The sequence below is a fragment of the Mastigoproctus giganteus genome, chromosome 1, assembly GCF_048544385.1.
Source record: "Mastigoproctus giganteus isolate SK-2022 chromosome 1, ASM4854438v1, whole genome shotgun sequence".
In the NCBI taxonomy this organism is placed as follows: domain Eukaryota; kingdom Metazoa; phylum Arthropoda; class Arachnida; order Uropygi; family Thelyphonidae; genus Mastigoproctus; species Mastigoproctus giganteus.
Window position 1 is genome coordinate 67,164,532 of NC_143575.1, and position 15,603 is coordinate 67,180,134.

General features: G+C 37.1%; 1 protein-coding gene across 1 annotated transcript in view; it reads right to left on the reverse strand.

The window, feature by feature from the left end:
• LOC150090870 (F-box/WD repeat-containing protein 8-like) overlaps positions 1 to 15,603 on the reverse strand; it is a 313,991-nt gene that overhangs the window by 136,414 nt on the left and 161,974 nt on the right. The window contains exon 6 of the mRNA XM_090380425.1: positions 9,960 to 10,153. Coding sequence (XP_090236551.1) covers positions 9,960 to 10,153 — 194 coding nt within the window. The remainder of the gene's footprint in view (positions 1 to 9,959; positions 10,154 to 15,603) is intronic.

Genomic DNA, 15,603 nt, shown 5'->3' on the forward strand with positions numbered 1-15,603 from the left:
AGCTACTCTTGCTGCCCATCTGCACTGCTCAGAGAATTTCATAACTGCCTGCACAATTACCCCCAGGTCCTTTTCATTCTCTATCACTGTCAGTGTAGTACCACAGAGTTGATACGTTGCTCTGGAGTTGCTGTTTCCCATATGTAGTATTTTACATTTGTCAATGTTAAACATCATTTGCCACCTCTCAAGCCCATCTGCTCAACCTTTCCAGATCCTGTTGCAGCAGCAGAATAGCGTCAATAGTGTCCTTAACAACCCTGCCAACCTTTGTATCGTCTGCAAACTTGGACATTAAGCTTGATATACCATCATCAATATTATTTATAAATACAGAAAACAATCATGGTTGCAACACTGAACCCTGAGGGAATCCACTAATAACATTAGTCCACGATGAGCAGTGTTCATTGATTACCACTCTCTGTCTTTTCCCCCTCAACCATCCCTTTATCCATAGCAGCAATTTGCCTCCAATGCCACACTGCTCCAATTAGTGCAGCAGTCTTCCATGTGCAACAGTATCAAAAGCCTCTCTAAGATCCAAGTATATAATATCAAAGTTATTCCCTGCCTCCGGTTCTTTTGTGACTGCATCATAGTATCCAATCAAATTGGTCAGGCAAGACTTCCCCTTAACAAAACCATGCTGTGTCCGAGCTATAACTGAAGTCTTGTCTAATCCTGCACTGCTTCTTTAACCAGAGCCTCCATTAATTTTACTGGAACAGAAGTTAAACTCACAGGTCTATAATTACTTGTGTCAGCCTTTGATCCTCCTTTGTGAATCGGGGTCAAATTTGCACATCTCCCCTAAGTCCAAGGAAGCTCTCATAATCATGGCTAAGGGTTTGCTTACTTCCTTTGCTGCCTCCTTTAATATAACTGGATAGATCCCATCCACCCCAGGTGCCTTTCTTGTGTTTATCTTCAACAATTTCTCCTCCACTTTACTCTCAGTTATTACAAGATTATCTAGCTTACGGCCAGAGTTGAATACACCTCTGGCATTCCCCTCGCTGAATAACTCCTCATGTGTGAATGTCAATGCAAAATATTCGTTTAGTTTGTTAGCTACCTGAGCAGGATCATCAACAGTCGAACCGTCGATATCAAGTGGACCAATCTGATTCATCCCCTTCCTTCTATAGTTTACGTAAGTAAAGAATTCTTTGCTGTTTCTCTTTGCATCCTTTGCCAAAGATTTCTCGTAATCTGCCTTCGCCTGCCTAACCTCTTTTGCAACTTGGTTACAGATCAACTTATATCTACCATAGGCTTCTGTGCCATGTGTTAATTTATATGTATCCCATGAATTTTTCTTCTCTGCCATATATTTCATCTAACATCCATTTAGGCCTAAACCTTGAACAGTATTTCTTAGTTGGTATGTAAAGCATAGTAGCTTCCAAGATTAATTCTTTGAATGCTTCTCATTTTGAATTTGCTGTTGGTAACATCATGAGTTGGTCCCACCATATAGAATTTAAATACTTTCTCAAACCTCAGTAGTCACCTTTACGAAAGCAAAAACCATTTCCTTTACCCTTTATGGTAGTTACCTCTTTGAGTAAATCCCACTTCAGCACACTGTGATCACTGCCACCTAGTGGTTCCTTTATCTGTCGATTCTTAATGCTTGAAGAATCACTACTGATAATCAGATCAAGAGTATTACTCCCTCTAGTTGCCTCTTGAACATGCTGATGTAGAAAACAATCATCCAATAAATCCATAAAAGCCTTGCTTGTGTGTGAGTGACCAACCCACAAATTCCAGTCAATCTCTGGGAAATTAAAATCTTCCAATATAAGACACTTTGATTTACTGGCCCACTCTATTTCCCTGTACAATTTTTTATTATACTCATCAGAGTCATTAAGCCTATAACACATTACTACTCTCAATTTTGATTTCCCAGTGCTTACGTCAAACCAAACTGACTCGACACTGCCCTGTCCAGCGATGTCGACTGGCTGCACTTCCATGGATTTTATGTGTTTCTTACCTAATAGCATAACCCTTCCTCCCTTCCTATCCTGTCTATCTTTCCTGTACATATTGTACTCCCCAAATTCCAGTTATGCATTCCTTATATCTGTGTGACACCACGTCCCTTATATCCCAACAATATCTGCCTTTGATGTTTTGACCAACACCTTAAATTCATCAAAATTTTTTTACCAAACTCCTAGCATTGGTGTACACACAGAGATAAAGAATGCAAAATCATCTAGCCAGCTGTCTCTGAAATCCCTGCATCTTGTTTTCCAGGCTGCTGCTCATTCCAATAGAAGCAGTGCAAGAATCACTTTCACCTATGCCAGCAGCTACTGTTAATCTATTAGTCCATGTATCCCCCCCCACCAAGGTAATAGTTTTCTGACCCACCTAACACTGACTCGATACCATCAGCAAATATTCTTGCTCCCTTTCCATTTAAGTGTATCCCATCTGCGTAGAAGCAGTCTCTCCTGTTAACAAGCACAGACCAGGGTGAGAAAAAGTCTACCCCTTGAGCCTTGCACAATCTCTCCAGGGCCGTATTGATCGACAAAGCTCTCATCATATACTCCCTCCTATCGTGTCTGGGCAGAATTGCAGACACTTTGAAATTCAACCCTAATTCACAGGTTTTTTTCAACAGTGACCTGTACTTGTTATGTATCACTTTTCCTCTAACTCTTGCATCAACAGTTTTGGTATGTAAATCCTCTTCTACCATACCAAACACATTTCCACTGAATATCTACCTTCATTTTCTGAGAGGATATTACAAGTATCCTGAACAAGCTTGATGCCGAAAAGTCTCCAGGACCTGAAGGCATTTCTTTACTTGTTTCTGAAAATCTGTGCTCTTGAGCTTTCTTCTGCTTTATTGAATAATTTTTGTACAATAGAGCAAAGGAAACAGATTCCACGAAAACCTTGATGGTGGGACAGAATGTGCTAAATTTTTGTGGCACACATTGATATGTCATAGGAAACTGGTTGGGAATATCCACTGCTAGATCACCACACTATATAGTAAATAATAATGTACGGTTCAAATTTTAATCAAAACTATTTTCAAAATAACAAAAATAAAATTAATGTTTTTTTTTATCTTCAAAATAATTTAGAAATTATTCAAATATTTAATTTCTCCAGGCACTTTAAATGTAGTATATTTTGTGAAATATGAAATGCATGTGACATATGACAGTCGATAATTGCTAAAGAGGAAACTCATCATGCTTATTGATTAATTTAATCATGACATCTACTTTTCATTCTGTAAAGCTGAGAAAAACAAGTTGATAAATCAATGATAACCTAATATAAGGAAATCAGCTGAAATGCGTAAAATAGTTAGGTGTGTTAAACTAGAGAGCCTTGTCAATTAATTCGGCCCTGGAGAGATTGTGCAAGGCTCATGGGGTAAAATATTTCTCAACCTGGTTTGTGCTTGTTAACAGAAGAGGCTGCTTCTACACGGATGGGATACACTTAAATAGAAAGGGTGCAAGAATATTTGCAGATGCTATCCAGGCAGTGTTAGGTGGATAGGAAAACTACTAGCTTGGGGGATACACGGACTAATAGATTAACAATAGACGCTGGCAGAGGTGAAAGTGATTCTTGCACTGATTCTACTGGAGTGAGCAGCAGCCTGGAAAACAAGGTGTGGAGGATTTCAGAGACTGTTGGGTAATATCGCGGAACAAGTAAATACATGGGCTGTGTTAGGGTAGCTAAGAATAGGAACAGGTGCATGTATACGTGCATGTACAACAATGCTAGGAGTTTGGTAAATAACTTTGATGAATTTTAGGTGTTGGACGGGAGTACAATGTCTACAGAAAGGATAGACAGGATAGGAAGGGAGGAGGGGTTATGCTATTAGTTAAAAAACACATAAAATCCAAGGAAGTGAAGCCAGTCGACATCGCTGGACAGTGCAGTGTCGAGTCAGTTTGGTGTGACATAAGCATTGGGAGATCAAAATTGAGAGTAGGAGTGTGCTATAGGCCTAATGACTCTGATGAGTATAATAAGAAACTGTTCGGAGAAATAGAGTGGGCCAGTAAATCAGAGAGTCTTATAATGGGGGATTTTAATTTCCCAGATATTGACTGGAATTTGGGGGCTGGTCACTCACACAGTAGCAAGGCTTTTGTGGATTTATTGGATGATTGTTTTCTACATCAGCATGTTCGGAAGGCAACTAGAGGGAGTAATACTCTTGATTTGATTATCAGTAGTGATTCTTCATGCATTAAGAATCTGCAGATAAATGAACCACTAGGTGGCAGTGATCACAGTGTGCTGAAGTGGGATTTACTCAAGGAGGTAACTACCATTAGGGGGAAAGGGAAGGGGTATTGCTTTCGTAAAGGCGACTACAATGGACTGAGACAGTATTTAAATTCTATACAGTGGGATCAACTGATGATATTGCCAACAGCAAATTCAAAATGGGAAGCATTCAAAGAACTTATCGTGGAAGCTACTAGGCTTTACATACCAACTAAGAAATATTGTTCAAGGTTTAGGCCTAAATGGTTGTCAGATGAACTAATGAGGCATATGGCAGAGAAGAAAAATGCATGGGATACATACAAATTAACACGTGACACGGACGCCTATGATAGATACAAGTTGATCTGTAACCAAGTTACAAAGGAGGTTAGGCAGGCGAAGGCAGATTACGAGAGATCCTTGGCAAGGGATGCGAAGAAAAACAGCAAAGAGTTCTTTACTTATGTAAACTCTAGAAGGAAGGGGATGAATCAGATTGGTCCACTTGAGATCGATGGGTCAACTGTTGATGACCCTGCTCGGGTAGCTAACAAACTAAATGAATATTTTGCATCGACATTCACACATGAGGAGTTATTCAGCGAGGGGAATGCCAGAGGTGTATTCAACTCTAGCAGTAAGCTAGAGAATCTTGTAATAACTGAGAGCAAAGTGGAGGAGAAATTGTTGAAGATAAACACAAGAAAGGCACCTGGGGTGGATGGGATCTATCCAGTTATATTAAAGGAGGCAGCAAAGGAGGTAAGCAAACCCTTAGCCATAATTATGAGAGCTTCCTTGGACTCAGGGGAGGTACCCATTGACTGGAGATGTGCAAATGTGACCCCAATTCACAAAGGGGGATCAAAGGCTGACACAAGTAATTATAGACCTGTGAGTTTAACTTCTGTTCCCGGAAAATTAATGGAGGCACTGGTGAAAGAAGCACTGCAGGATCATCTAGACAAGACTTCAGTTATAGCTAGGACACAGCATGGTTTTGTTAAGGGGAAGTCTTGCCTGACCAATTTGATTGGATACTATGATGCAGTCACAAAAGAACTGGATGCAGGGAATAACTTTGATATTATATACTTGGATCTTAGAAAGGCTTTTGATACTGTTGCACATGGAAGACTGCTGCACAAATTGGAGCAGTGTGGCATTGGAGGCAAGTTGCTGCTATGGATAAAGGGGTGGTTGAGGGGGAGAAGACAGAGAGTGGTAATCAATGGACACTGCTCATCGTGGACTAATGTTATTAGTGGAGTCCCTCAGGGTTCAGTATTGGGGCCTTTATTGTTTTCTGTATTTATAAATGATATTGATGATGGTATATCAGGCTTAATGTCCAAGTTTGCAGACGATACGAAGGTTGGCAGGGTTGTCAAGGACACTACTGACACTATGCTGCTGCAACAGGATTTGGAAAGGTTGAGCAGATGGGCTTCGAGGTGGCAAATGAAGTTTAACATTGACAAATGTAAAGTACTACATATGGGAAACAGCAACCCCAGAGCAACGTATCAACTCTGTGGTACTACACTGACAGTGGTAGAGAATGAAAGGGACCTGGGGGTGGTGGTGCAGGCAGATATGAAGTTCTCTGAGCAGTGCAGACGAGCTGCAAGAGTAGCTCATGGTGTATTGTCAATGATATATAGGAATTTTTCTAGCAGGGATAAGGAGGTGATTATTCCCTTGTATAAGGCAATGGTCAGGCCACACCTAGAGTACTGTATACAGGCCTGGAGGCCTCATTTCAGGAAGGATGTAGAGCTGCTGGAACGAGTACAGAGAAGGGCAACTAGATTGGTGAATGGGACAAAGGGGTTCTCTTACGAAGAAAGGCTTAAGTTTTGCAAATTACAGTGTCTGGAAACTAGGCACCAGCGGGGTGATCTGATAGAGGTGTACAAAGCCTTGAATGGTTTGAGCATGCTCAATGCTGATGGGATTCTTCCTCTAGCTCAGAAAAATCACCTGAGAGGGCATAAATTCAAATTGAGGAAAGACAGATGTAGGATAGATGTGCGGAAATTTGCCTTTAGCCAGCGGGTGGTTGGTGGGTGGAACAGACTTCCATCCCTTGTCGTGGAAGTTGATAGCCTAAATAAGTTTAAGGCTCAGCTGGAGAGGTATTTCGAACGAACAGAGGGGTGAAGTGGAAGTGGTTATTTTTATTTATTTATGTTACTTTTTTTTTTTTTTTTTTTTTGGCTGATGCTGCATAAGCTTGCTTTCTTGCATCAAATGCCTCTACTAATGCTAATGCTAATGCTAACATCAAAGGCAGATATTGTTGGAATATCAGACGTGGTGTCACACAGATATAAGGAATGCAGAATTGGAATTTGGGGGGGGGATTCAATGTGTGCAGGAAAGATAGACAGGATAGGAAGGGAGAAGGGGTTATGCTATTAGTTAAGAAACACATACAATCTAAGGAAGTGCAGCCAGTTGATATGGGTGGACAGTGCAGTGTTGAGTCAGTTTGGTGTAATATTGTAAAACAAAATTGAGAGTAAGAGTGTGTTATAGGCCTAATGATTCTGATTAGTATAATGAACTGCTGTACAGAGAAATAGAGTTGGCCAGTAAATCAGATTGTCTTATAAGGGGGGATTTTAATTTCCCAGATATTGACTGGAACTTTTAGGTTGGTCACTCAGACACTAGCAAGGCATTTGTGGATTTATTGGATGATTTGTTTTCTATAGCAGCATGTTCGGGTGGCAACAAGAGGGAGTAATACTATTGATCTGGTTATCATTAGTGATTCTTTGTGTATTAAGAATCTGCAGATAAAGGAACCACTAGGTCGCAGTAATCACAGTGTGTTGATGTGGGATACACTCAAAGAGGTAACTGCCATCAGAGATAAAGGGAAGGTGACTACGGTGGTCTGAGGCAGTTTTTAAATTCTATATTGTGCAGCCAACTGATGACGTTACCAATAGCAAATTCTACATGGGAAGCATTCAAAGAATTAATCTTGGAAGGTATTAGCCTTTTCATACCAAGTAAGATATATTGTTCAAGGTTTAGGCCTAAATGGATGTCAGATGAACTAATGAGCATGTGGCAAAGAAGAAAAATGCATGGTATACATATAAATTAATAGGTGACAGTGAAGCCTATGGTAGATATAAACTGGTCTATAACCAAGTCATAAAGGAGGTTAGGCAGGCAAAGGCAGATTAAGAGAAATCTTTGGCAAAGGATGCAAAGAGTTCTTTCCTTACGTAAACTCTAAAATGAAGGGGCTGGTTCAGATTGTTCTGCTTGATATCGATGGTTCAACTACTTATGATCCTGCTCAGGTAGCTAACAAACTGAATGAGTATTTGCATCTATATTTACACATGAGGAGTTATTCAGGGAGGGGAATGCTAGAGGTGGGAATAAGTTAATGATTTTGTAATTACTAAGAGCAAAGTGGATCAGAAATTGTTGAAGATAAACATAAGGAAGGCACTGGAGTGAATGGGATCTATCCAGTTATATTAACAGAGGCAGCAAAGGAAGTAAGCAAACCTTTAGCCATAATTATGAGAGCTTCCGTGGACTGGAGATGTGCAAATGTGACCCTGATTCATAAAGGAGGATCAATGGGTGATAGAAGTAATTACAGACCTGTTAGTTAACTTCTGTTCTGGGGAAAGTAATGGAGGCACTGGTTAAGGAAGCACTGCAGGATCATCTAGATAAGACTTCAGACTTCCGTTATAGTTCAGACACAGCAATGGTTTGTTAAGGGGAAGCCTTGTCTGACCAATTTGATTGGATACTATGATGTGGTCACAAAGGAACTGGATGCAAAGAATAGTTTTGATATCATATACTTGGATCTTAGGAAGGCTTTTGATACTGTTGCAAATGGAAGACTGCTGCGAAAATTGGAGCAGTCCGGCATTGAAGGCAAATTGCTTCTATGGATAAAGGGATGGTTGAGTGGGAGATGACAGAGAGTGGTAATCAATGGACACTGCTCTTCGTGGAGTAATGTTATTAGTGGAGTCCCCCACGGTTCAGTGCTGGGTCCATTGTTGTTTTTTGTATTTATTAATGATACTGATGATGGTATATCAGGCTTAATGTCTAAATTTGCAGACAATACGAAGGTTGGCAAGGTTGTTAATGACACTAATGACAGTACGCTACTGCAACAGGATCTAGAAAAGTTGAGCAGATGGACTTAGAGGTGGCAAATGAAGTTTAACATTGACAAATATAAAGTTTGTTATTGGTTTTTTTTAGGAGCATTAGCAACTAAGGCCATATTGCTCCGGGATATGCGGTGGTCATTCCCTGACCTTTATCCGCATCCTCCGTATTTGCTGGTGACGGGTTCGAACCCCGGTCTAATCAAGAAGCGTGTGTGACAAATATAAAGTACTGCATATGGGTAGCAGTAACCACAGAGTAACGTATCAACTATGTGGTACTGCACTCAGGGTAGTAGAGAATGAAAAGGACCTGGGGTGGGGGTTATGCAGTCAGATATGAAATTTTCTGAGCTGTGTTTTTCAAGTGAATTTTCAAGACTCTATGAGAAAATTTTCTGAAATTTTCTCATGGAGTCTTTCCAATGATTAGGAATTTTTTTAGCAGGTAAAAGGAAGTGATTATTCTCATGTATAAGGCAGTGGTCAAACCACACTTTGAGTACTACATACAGTTCTGGAGGCCTCATTTTAGAAAGGATGTACAGCTTCTGGTACAAGTACAGAGAAGAGCAACAAGATTAATGAATGAACAAAGGGTTGCTCTACAAAGAAAGGCTTAAGTTTTGCAAATTACAGTGTCTGGAAACTAGGCACCTGCAAGTTGATCTAATTGAAGTGTATAAAGCTTTGAATGGTTTGAGCATGCTCAATGCTGATGGGATTCTTCCTCTTGCCAGATTAATCTCCTGAGTGGACATAATTATTTTGGTAAATCCTTTTCTCTTGATTTATATCTTTTACATGTTTCTTGATTTAGCATGAGACTGGAATATACTACCTTTGCAATTATGCACCATCTTATTGATAGAGAGATTCTCTTAGCTGTCAAAGTCTGTAAACCTCCATTTCAATTTCAAAATCTCTTGTTGTCAAATAGTGAACATCTTTTCTTGTATACAAACATTATTAGGAGTTATACCGCCAAATAACAGATGCCAGCAATATTGTGTACCTGGAATTGGCTATTGCATGTCATCCTAAGCCCCTAAGCAATCACTTTTCCTATATAAGGAATATTTATATCTCTTTCATATTTCACTAAATGAGGTATGGCATATTCTAATACATTAATGTTTTCATAACCATCTGTTTTACATGAGAAACACTTCTATTGTACAGTCTATTAAATAAACATTTTCAAAGTTCTGTTAGGTGTTATAATTTTTTTCTCTACCTGTATATCATCTGTGAATACACCACCTGTGATGATATATTATCAAAAGTTACATTTATGCATGTTTTAAATGATAAAATGAACAACTGATTAACATATAATATTCTCAGAATTCTCTGATTAACAAATAAACAACGTTTAATGATAACTTAACATTATTTCAATTTTATATTATTATTTTATTATTTTACTCAAATTAATTGTAGCCATACCCACAATAATATCACATATTTATGCATCAAGAACAAAAGCTGCAGTTTATGCTAAAATATTACCTTGGTTTGATGTTGAATAATTCTAGGTACTTCTTTATTTTGATCTATTCCCATGGCAGCAATTATGCTGCTACTTGCAACAACACATATATCACCAGCATTCTGAGTTCTTAAAGCAGTTATTGGTCCCGGACATAAAAAGGAATATCGTAGATTCTGCATTTCAGATTCTGTGTTCAGAACATGTACTTGACCTGTCAAATGAAAATGAGACAAACAGGTGTTTGCTATTTCATATTGTTATTCTAATATTTTCATTTAGATATAATGAAAGTCCACTGTAATGGATTTCGGAGGTGAGTAAAACCAGAAAAAATATTGTTATAATGGATTCTCATAATATCCAAATTAAATTGCTATAAATCCTGAATAAAACAAGTTGAGAAAAATCTGTTGCATTTTTGCTTCTAATCTTTATCCATTTATAGTAATATTTGATTCAATCAAACAACAGAATAATGAAATAAATATTGCTGATGTGGCATTTTCGTTTCTTGCATATGAATGCAACATAGAAAAGTTCACACCTGATAACGATTGTTTGACTGTTGATGATCCTGCTCAGGTGGCTGACAAACAGAATAAATATTTTGCACCTACATTCACACATGAAAAATTCTGTGGGAAGTGGAGGCCAAAAGTTTATCAAACTCTAACGTGGAGCTACATGGCTTCATAATAACTGAGAGCAAAGTAGAATTTCTCAGGTGTTATTTTGGTTTTAGGAGCATTGGTATTAAAGTCATGTTGCTCAGTGTATTTTGTCCCTAAATTGCATGTTCTGAGATCGATTTTCTGTTTTACTGGAAGAAAAACCAGAGTTTCTGGGAATAAACACCATCCAGTGTTGGGAGCAAAGTAGAGTTGAAATTGCTGAAGTTAAATATAAAAAGACACCAGGAAGATTCTGAATAACTACAGTGTGGTTGTGCTGATGCTAGCTCCTGTATTATATCAATTGCATTTTCGGATTATTGAGGTTGAACAGGTTATTATTTTGTGGCATTTAACCGTGGAAGAGTTTCTTTGTTTGTTATTAATAGTTTCAAGGTGAAATATTATTTAGTTTTTGTGACATTGCTATTTGGTTAAGTGAGTGAGTACCACAATAGCAGAGCCAATATGGCTGCATCGTGGCAATAATTGTCGTCGGTGGTACATGTAATTTGGCGGGAAAATGTACATCAGATTTTTCCTTCTGATAGATCAAGAAAATTACCCTAAGTACCAATTTTGTTGTTACTTTGAATTGAGAGTATAGGGATATATGAATTGAGAGTATAGAGTACAGGCAAAATACAGACATATATTCAAGGCTAGCAGTAAAATAGTAAGGTTTTACTGGTGCTTTTTTGATTTATTGAGCTAAAAGGAACAGTTCAAGAACACAGGATTTAGGAGTCGGAATTATTGAAATAGTTGTTCATACTAATACATTTGGAAGTTGTTTATTTAATAATACCAATATTAATCTATTTGTGAATTGCTGATGTCAAAGAATTATGGAAGGTAGAAATCCTAACGGTAAATGATCTTTAGACAGATCCAACGGGAGGGGGATACTTTGCCCCTATTTCCACCTAAAATTCCCCAGTCTCATGGTGATATACAAAGGTTAAGTGAGTTTTATAAAAGTATTGATCATGGGCAATTAAGATCTGCAGTTCAGTTCATATGAAAGCAGGGTACAGGTAGTGAGTTAATAGAGGCGGAGTGGGGCGGGTCTACTCCCACCCATATTTTGACTAATAATGCAAGTACAATGACTGATGAGGGTGACAATATTCAAGATGTGTCTTCTTCATATGCAGTCATTTCTAAAATGCAAAAAGATAGCACCAGTTTTCTTATTGGAGAAGCTAATAAGGTGACTAAAAAAATGGGGATATAATTATGGACAAATGGTGTAATTTGGAGACTGTAACAACTGCACTATTGAAGGAAAATGAGAAATTAAAAGCTATTAATGAGGAAATTCATAAAAGAGCTCAATTTCTAGAAACAATGTTACAAACTTTATCTGTGGTTTCTGGTAAACAAATTGAACAAGATGAAGGGAGGTATGTACCAAAGTCAGATGTAGATACAGATGTGTTTCCAATGAATAAGTTACATACACAAGAGTCATTGCATACCTATACTGATACTGTGAGAGGTACTATTGAGAAAGGTGTTTCTTCTTGTGATGTTGTTAAATCATCTAATAATGTTTTAAAAATTAGAGTTTCAGATACTAATGACTTGAAAACAAGTTCTGGTGCAAAAAATTAGTTACTGCAACTCTTAAAAATGATTTGGAGAGTGTTAGAGTGAAATGTTTGCAACTTGTTTGGAATTGAGGAGTGATTTTGGAAACAGCTACAAAATCTGATTTGGACTACTTGACTTCTACAGCGACGTTTTCCGAAGATGGAGTGATCACTGCCGTTCCTCATAAAGGTAATCTATCAGTCATAATTTATGATGTCACATGGGATAATTTAGGATGTCACATATGATGTCACATGGGATCTTTGGGGACCCCTGATCCAAAGCAACAAAAATTGTTGCTTTGGATCAGGGGTCCCCAAAGTGGTTGATATTGACCCCATGGGTTAATAATAGAATCTAGGGGTCACTCAAATCAATAAACTTCAAGAGGTCGATTAAACATTTTTACTCGTATTCATAAATTTCAGGCCAAGAAATAGAAGAAATAGCCAAGATTTTAATACTAAAATACAAACATATAAAATATCTATAGCTCATATTGAGAAAATTTAGTAATTTTTGAATGACCCAAAATTATTATTTTTTAATATTTAAATAATTTTTTAATTTATTTACTGATTACCTTGTTTTATATTATATAATTATACTATGAATACTGAACTGAGAGATAATCTTAATTGAACCAAATTACTTTCTTTCAAGATATTTCACATCTGCATTTACTCTAAAATATAAATTGAGCTACAACCCCAATAAGTACAATGGCTGCCACTGTATCGAAGAAAAAATGTCAACAATATTCACAAGAGGATTTGAAATTTGGATTTGTGCCCTCTAACAATGAAACACCTACGTGCCTCTTATGTGAAAAGAAGTTTAGTAACGATGCCACGAAACCTTCAAAGATGAAAGAACACATTGAATGGATTCATCCTGATAATAAAAATGAAGATCTTAAAATTTTTAAGGAGCTGAAGGAAAAATTCAGAAATTGGCCAAATTTAAATATATTTTATACAGCATCTGTTCATGTTGATAATGAAGAAGGACTGAAGGCATCATTCAATATCTTTCTTATTATAGCAAAAAAAGGAAAAACGTATACCACCGGTGAGGAGATTTAATACCAGCAATTAAAAAGGTGATTGAAATGATTATGAAGCATTCCTATCCTGTTTTAAAATGCCTGCCGTTAAGTGCGAAAACAGTGAAACGACACATTGATGAGATGGCCGACGATGTGGAGAAAACCTTGTGTCTGAGCTTCAAAATTGCAAATTCTCCATCCAACTTGATGAGTCAACTTTCGGTAATTCAAATATTCTGCTGGCCTATGTGAGGTATTATAGCCAAAGCCAAAAATGTATTGTTGACGAGTTTTTATTTGCCATGTATATGAAAGTTGACGGAAAAGGCAAAACAATTTTACAATTTTTGGAAGAGCACTTTAAGAAAAACAATGTTTCCCTTGGCAATATAACTGCAGTGGCTACTGAGTGCATCAGCAATGGTTGACCATTACAGAGGATTTGCCACCCTTCTCAAAGAAAAGGTTCTGGAAGTACACATTGTTGTGTGTTATGCAGACACCATCTTGTAGCAAAGAAACTCAGTGGTAAGCTGCATGATGCTCTAAAAGTGTGTATCAGGTCAATTAATAACATCAAAGTGCATCCACTTAATTCACGTCTGTTTGCCATGTTATGTGATAAAAATTATGAAACGTTCAACCAATTACTTTTGCATACCGAAGTAAGATGGCTGTCAAGAGGTGACAGTTTATAAAGACTTGTCAATTTGTATGACTCAATTGTGGAGCATCTTAAGAGCATAGATCCATCACTATGTGACGAGTTGAAAAAGTGCAAGAACCATCTGTTCTATCTGGCAGACCTGTATTCAAAATTTAATGAAGTACAGAACTGACTCCAAGGTAAAGATGTTACCATCATTCTAGGGTTGTCAAGTTTTCCTAAAAAAAAAAAAGGAAGATTTTTGTTGATAAAATTAGTTTTAAAAAATACAAGAAAATTCAAATGTTCTGATATTTTAATTGTACTTATTTTGACATTTTGCCCTTTTTAACAATTGTTTATCCTGTTTTACATGCTGAAGGAACTCTGTACATGTTAAAGAGAAATTCATTGCAATCTGCAACTCTGCCTCGATTAATTCTGGGCGACTTCTGTTTCTGATATCTGTCCACTTCAATTTCATTAACAAAAACACTCTTTCTACATATGCAATATACGGTTAGCACAATTAGCTTTAACAATATCAGCATTACTTGCCCTTAACAACTGAAAAACAGAGTGAAAAACAACTGAAAATATTTTCCAAAATTTACATTTGCATTATCAGCACTGTACACAGAAATATATTTTGGGTTAAGATGAAAAGCCTCAAGCTTTTCTAATATTTCAGAAATAGAAATAGCTGTTTCATCGGCCCTTTCAAACAACACCTAACAATTTATTTTATATACCTTTAGTAGGATCAAAATATCTAATGCATATGGGAAAAAGCTTTCTGTTGCCCTTGTTTGAAGCATCTGTAGCAACACAAAAGAACTGACTGCATTTAGTTGGATCATTAAAAATGTCCACAAAGTCTTCTACACTTTTAGGAGCTAGAACATTTTTACCTAACAGTTCTGATTTTGTTCTTCCACAACACAATTTTGTTGTAATATCAGAATCATGGAATAAGGATGATGCCAGTTTGTTACCACAGTCCAAACTATTATGACTATGATTATGTTTCACATTGTGGTTTTTTAATATTAACAAAATAGTTTGATAACTTGTTTACACCCACAATTTCCTTTTCTTTTTGCTGATGTCCTTTGTACTGTGCATGTTTCTTAACGTCGAATTGACCACCAATAGAAAAATTCTTGATTCTTGTTGCACAATTTGCAGTAGGCACGATCCTCTGAAGAAGCTGGGGCCACCCATGCAAAAGTTTCTTCCCACTTCTTTAAGTAGACTTGCCCATACTGCAATTTCTTCTTTTTCTTGGGAGGAGTGTTGAGAGGACTAATGGACTGTGATTCTTTACTCATTCTATCAAAAATTATTATTATTCAAAGGCAATCTGAAAATAATAATAATAAAAATAAAAAAAAATTTAATAGTAAAAGTTGCACAAATATCAAATATTGTCTGTCAGCTTAACAATGTATTTCAAATGTGCAGAGAATTAAATTAACAGTATATAATAATTTGTTAATCTTACCTAATCAACAAATAAATCCAAAGCCCACGTCTCGCTCAGGATCTTGCTCTCAATTTGAGAAAGAAAGAATTATTAAGAAGAAATAATGCGCACAAGTGTTTTTATATTTAAAAATACCAATAATAGCGCACAATGTGCATTAAACTTCTATAAAGTTCAATATTCCTTACTATAACTTATTAACAACTTCACATTT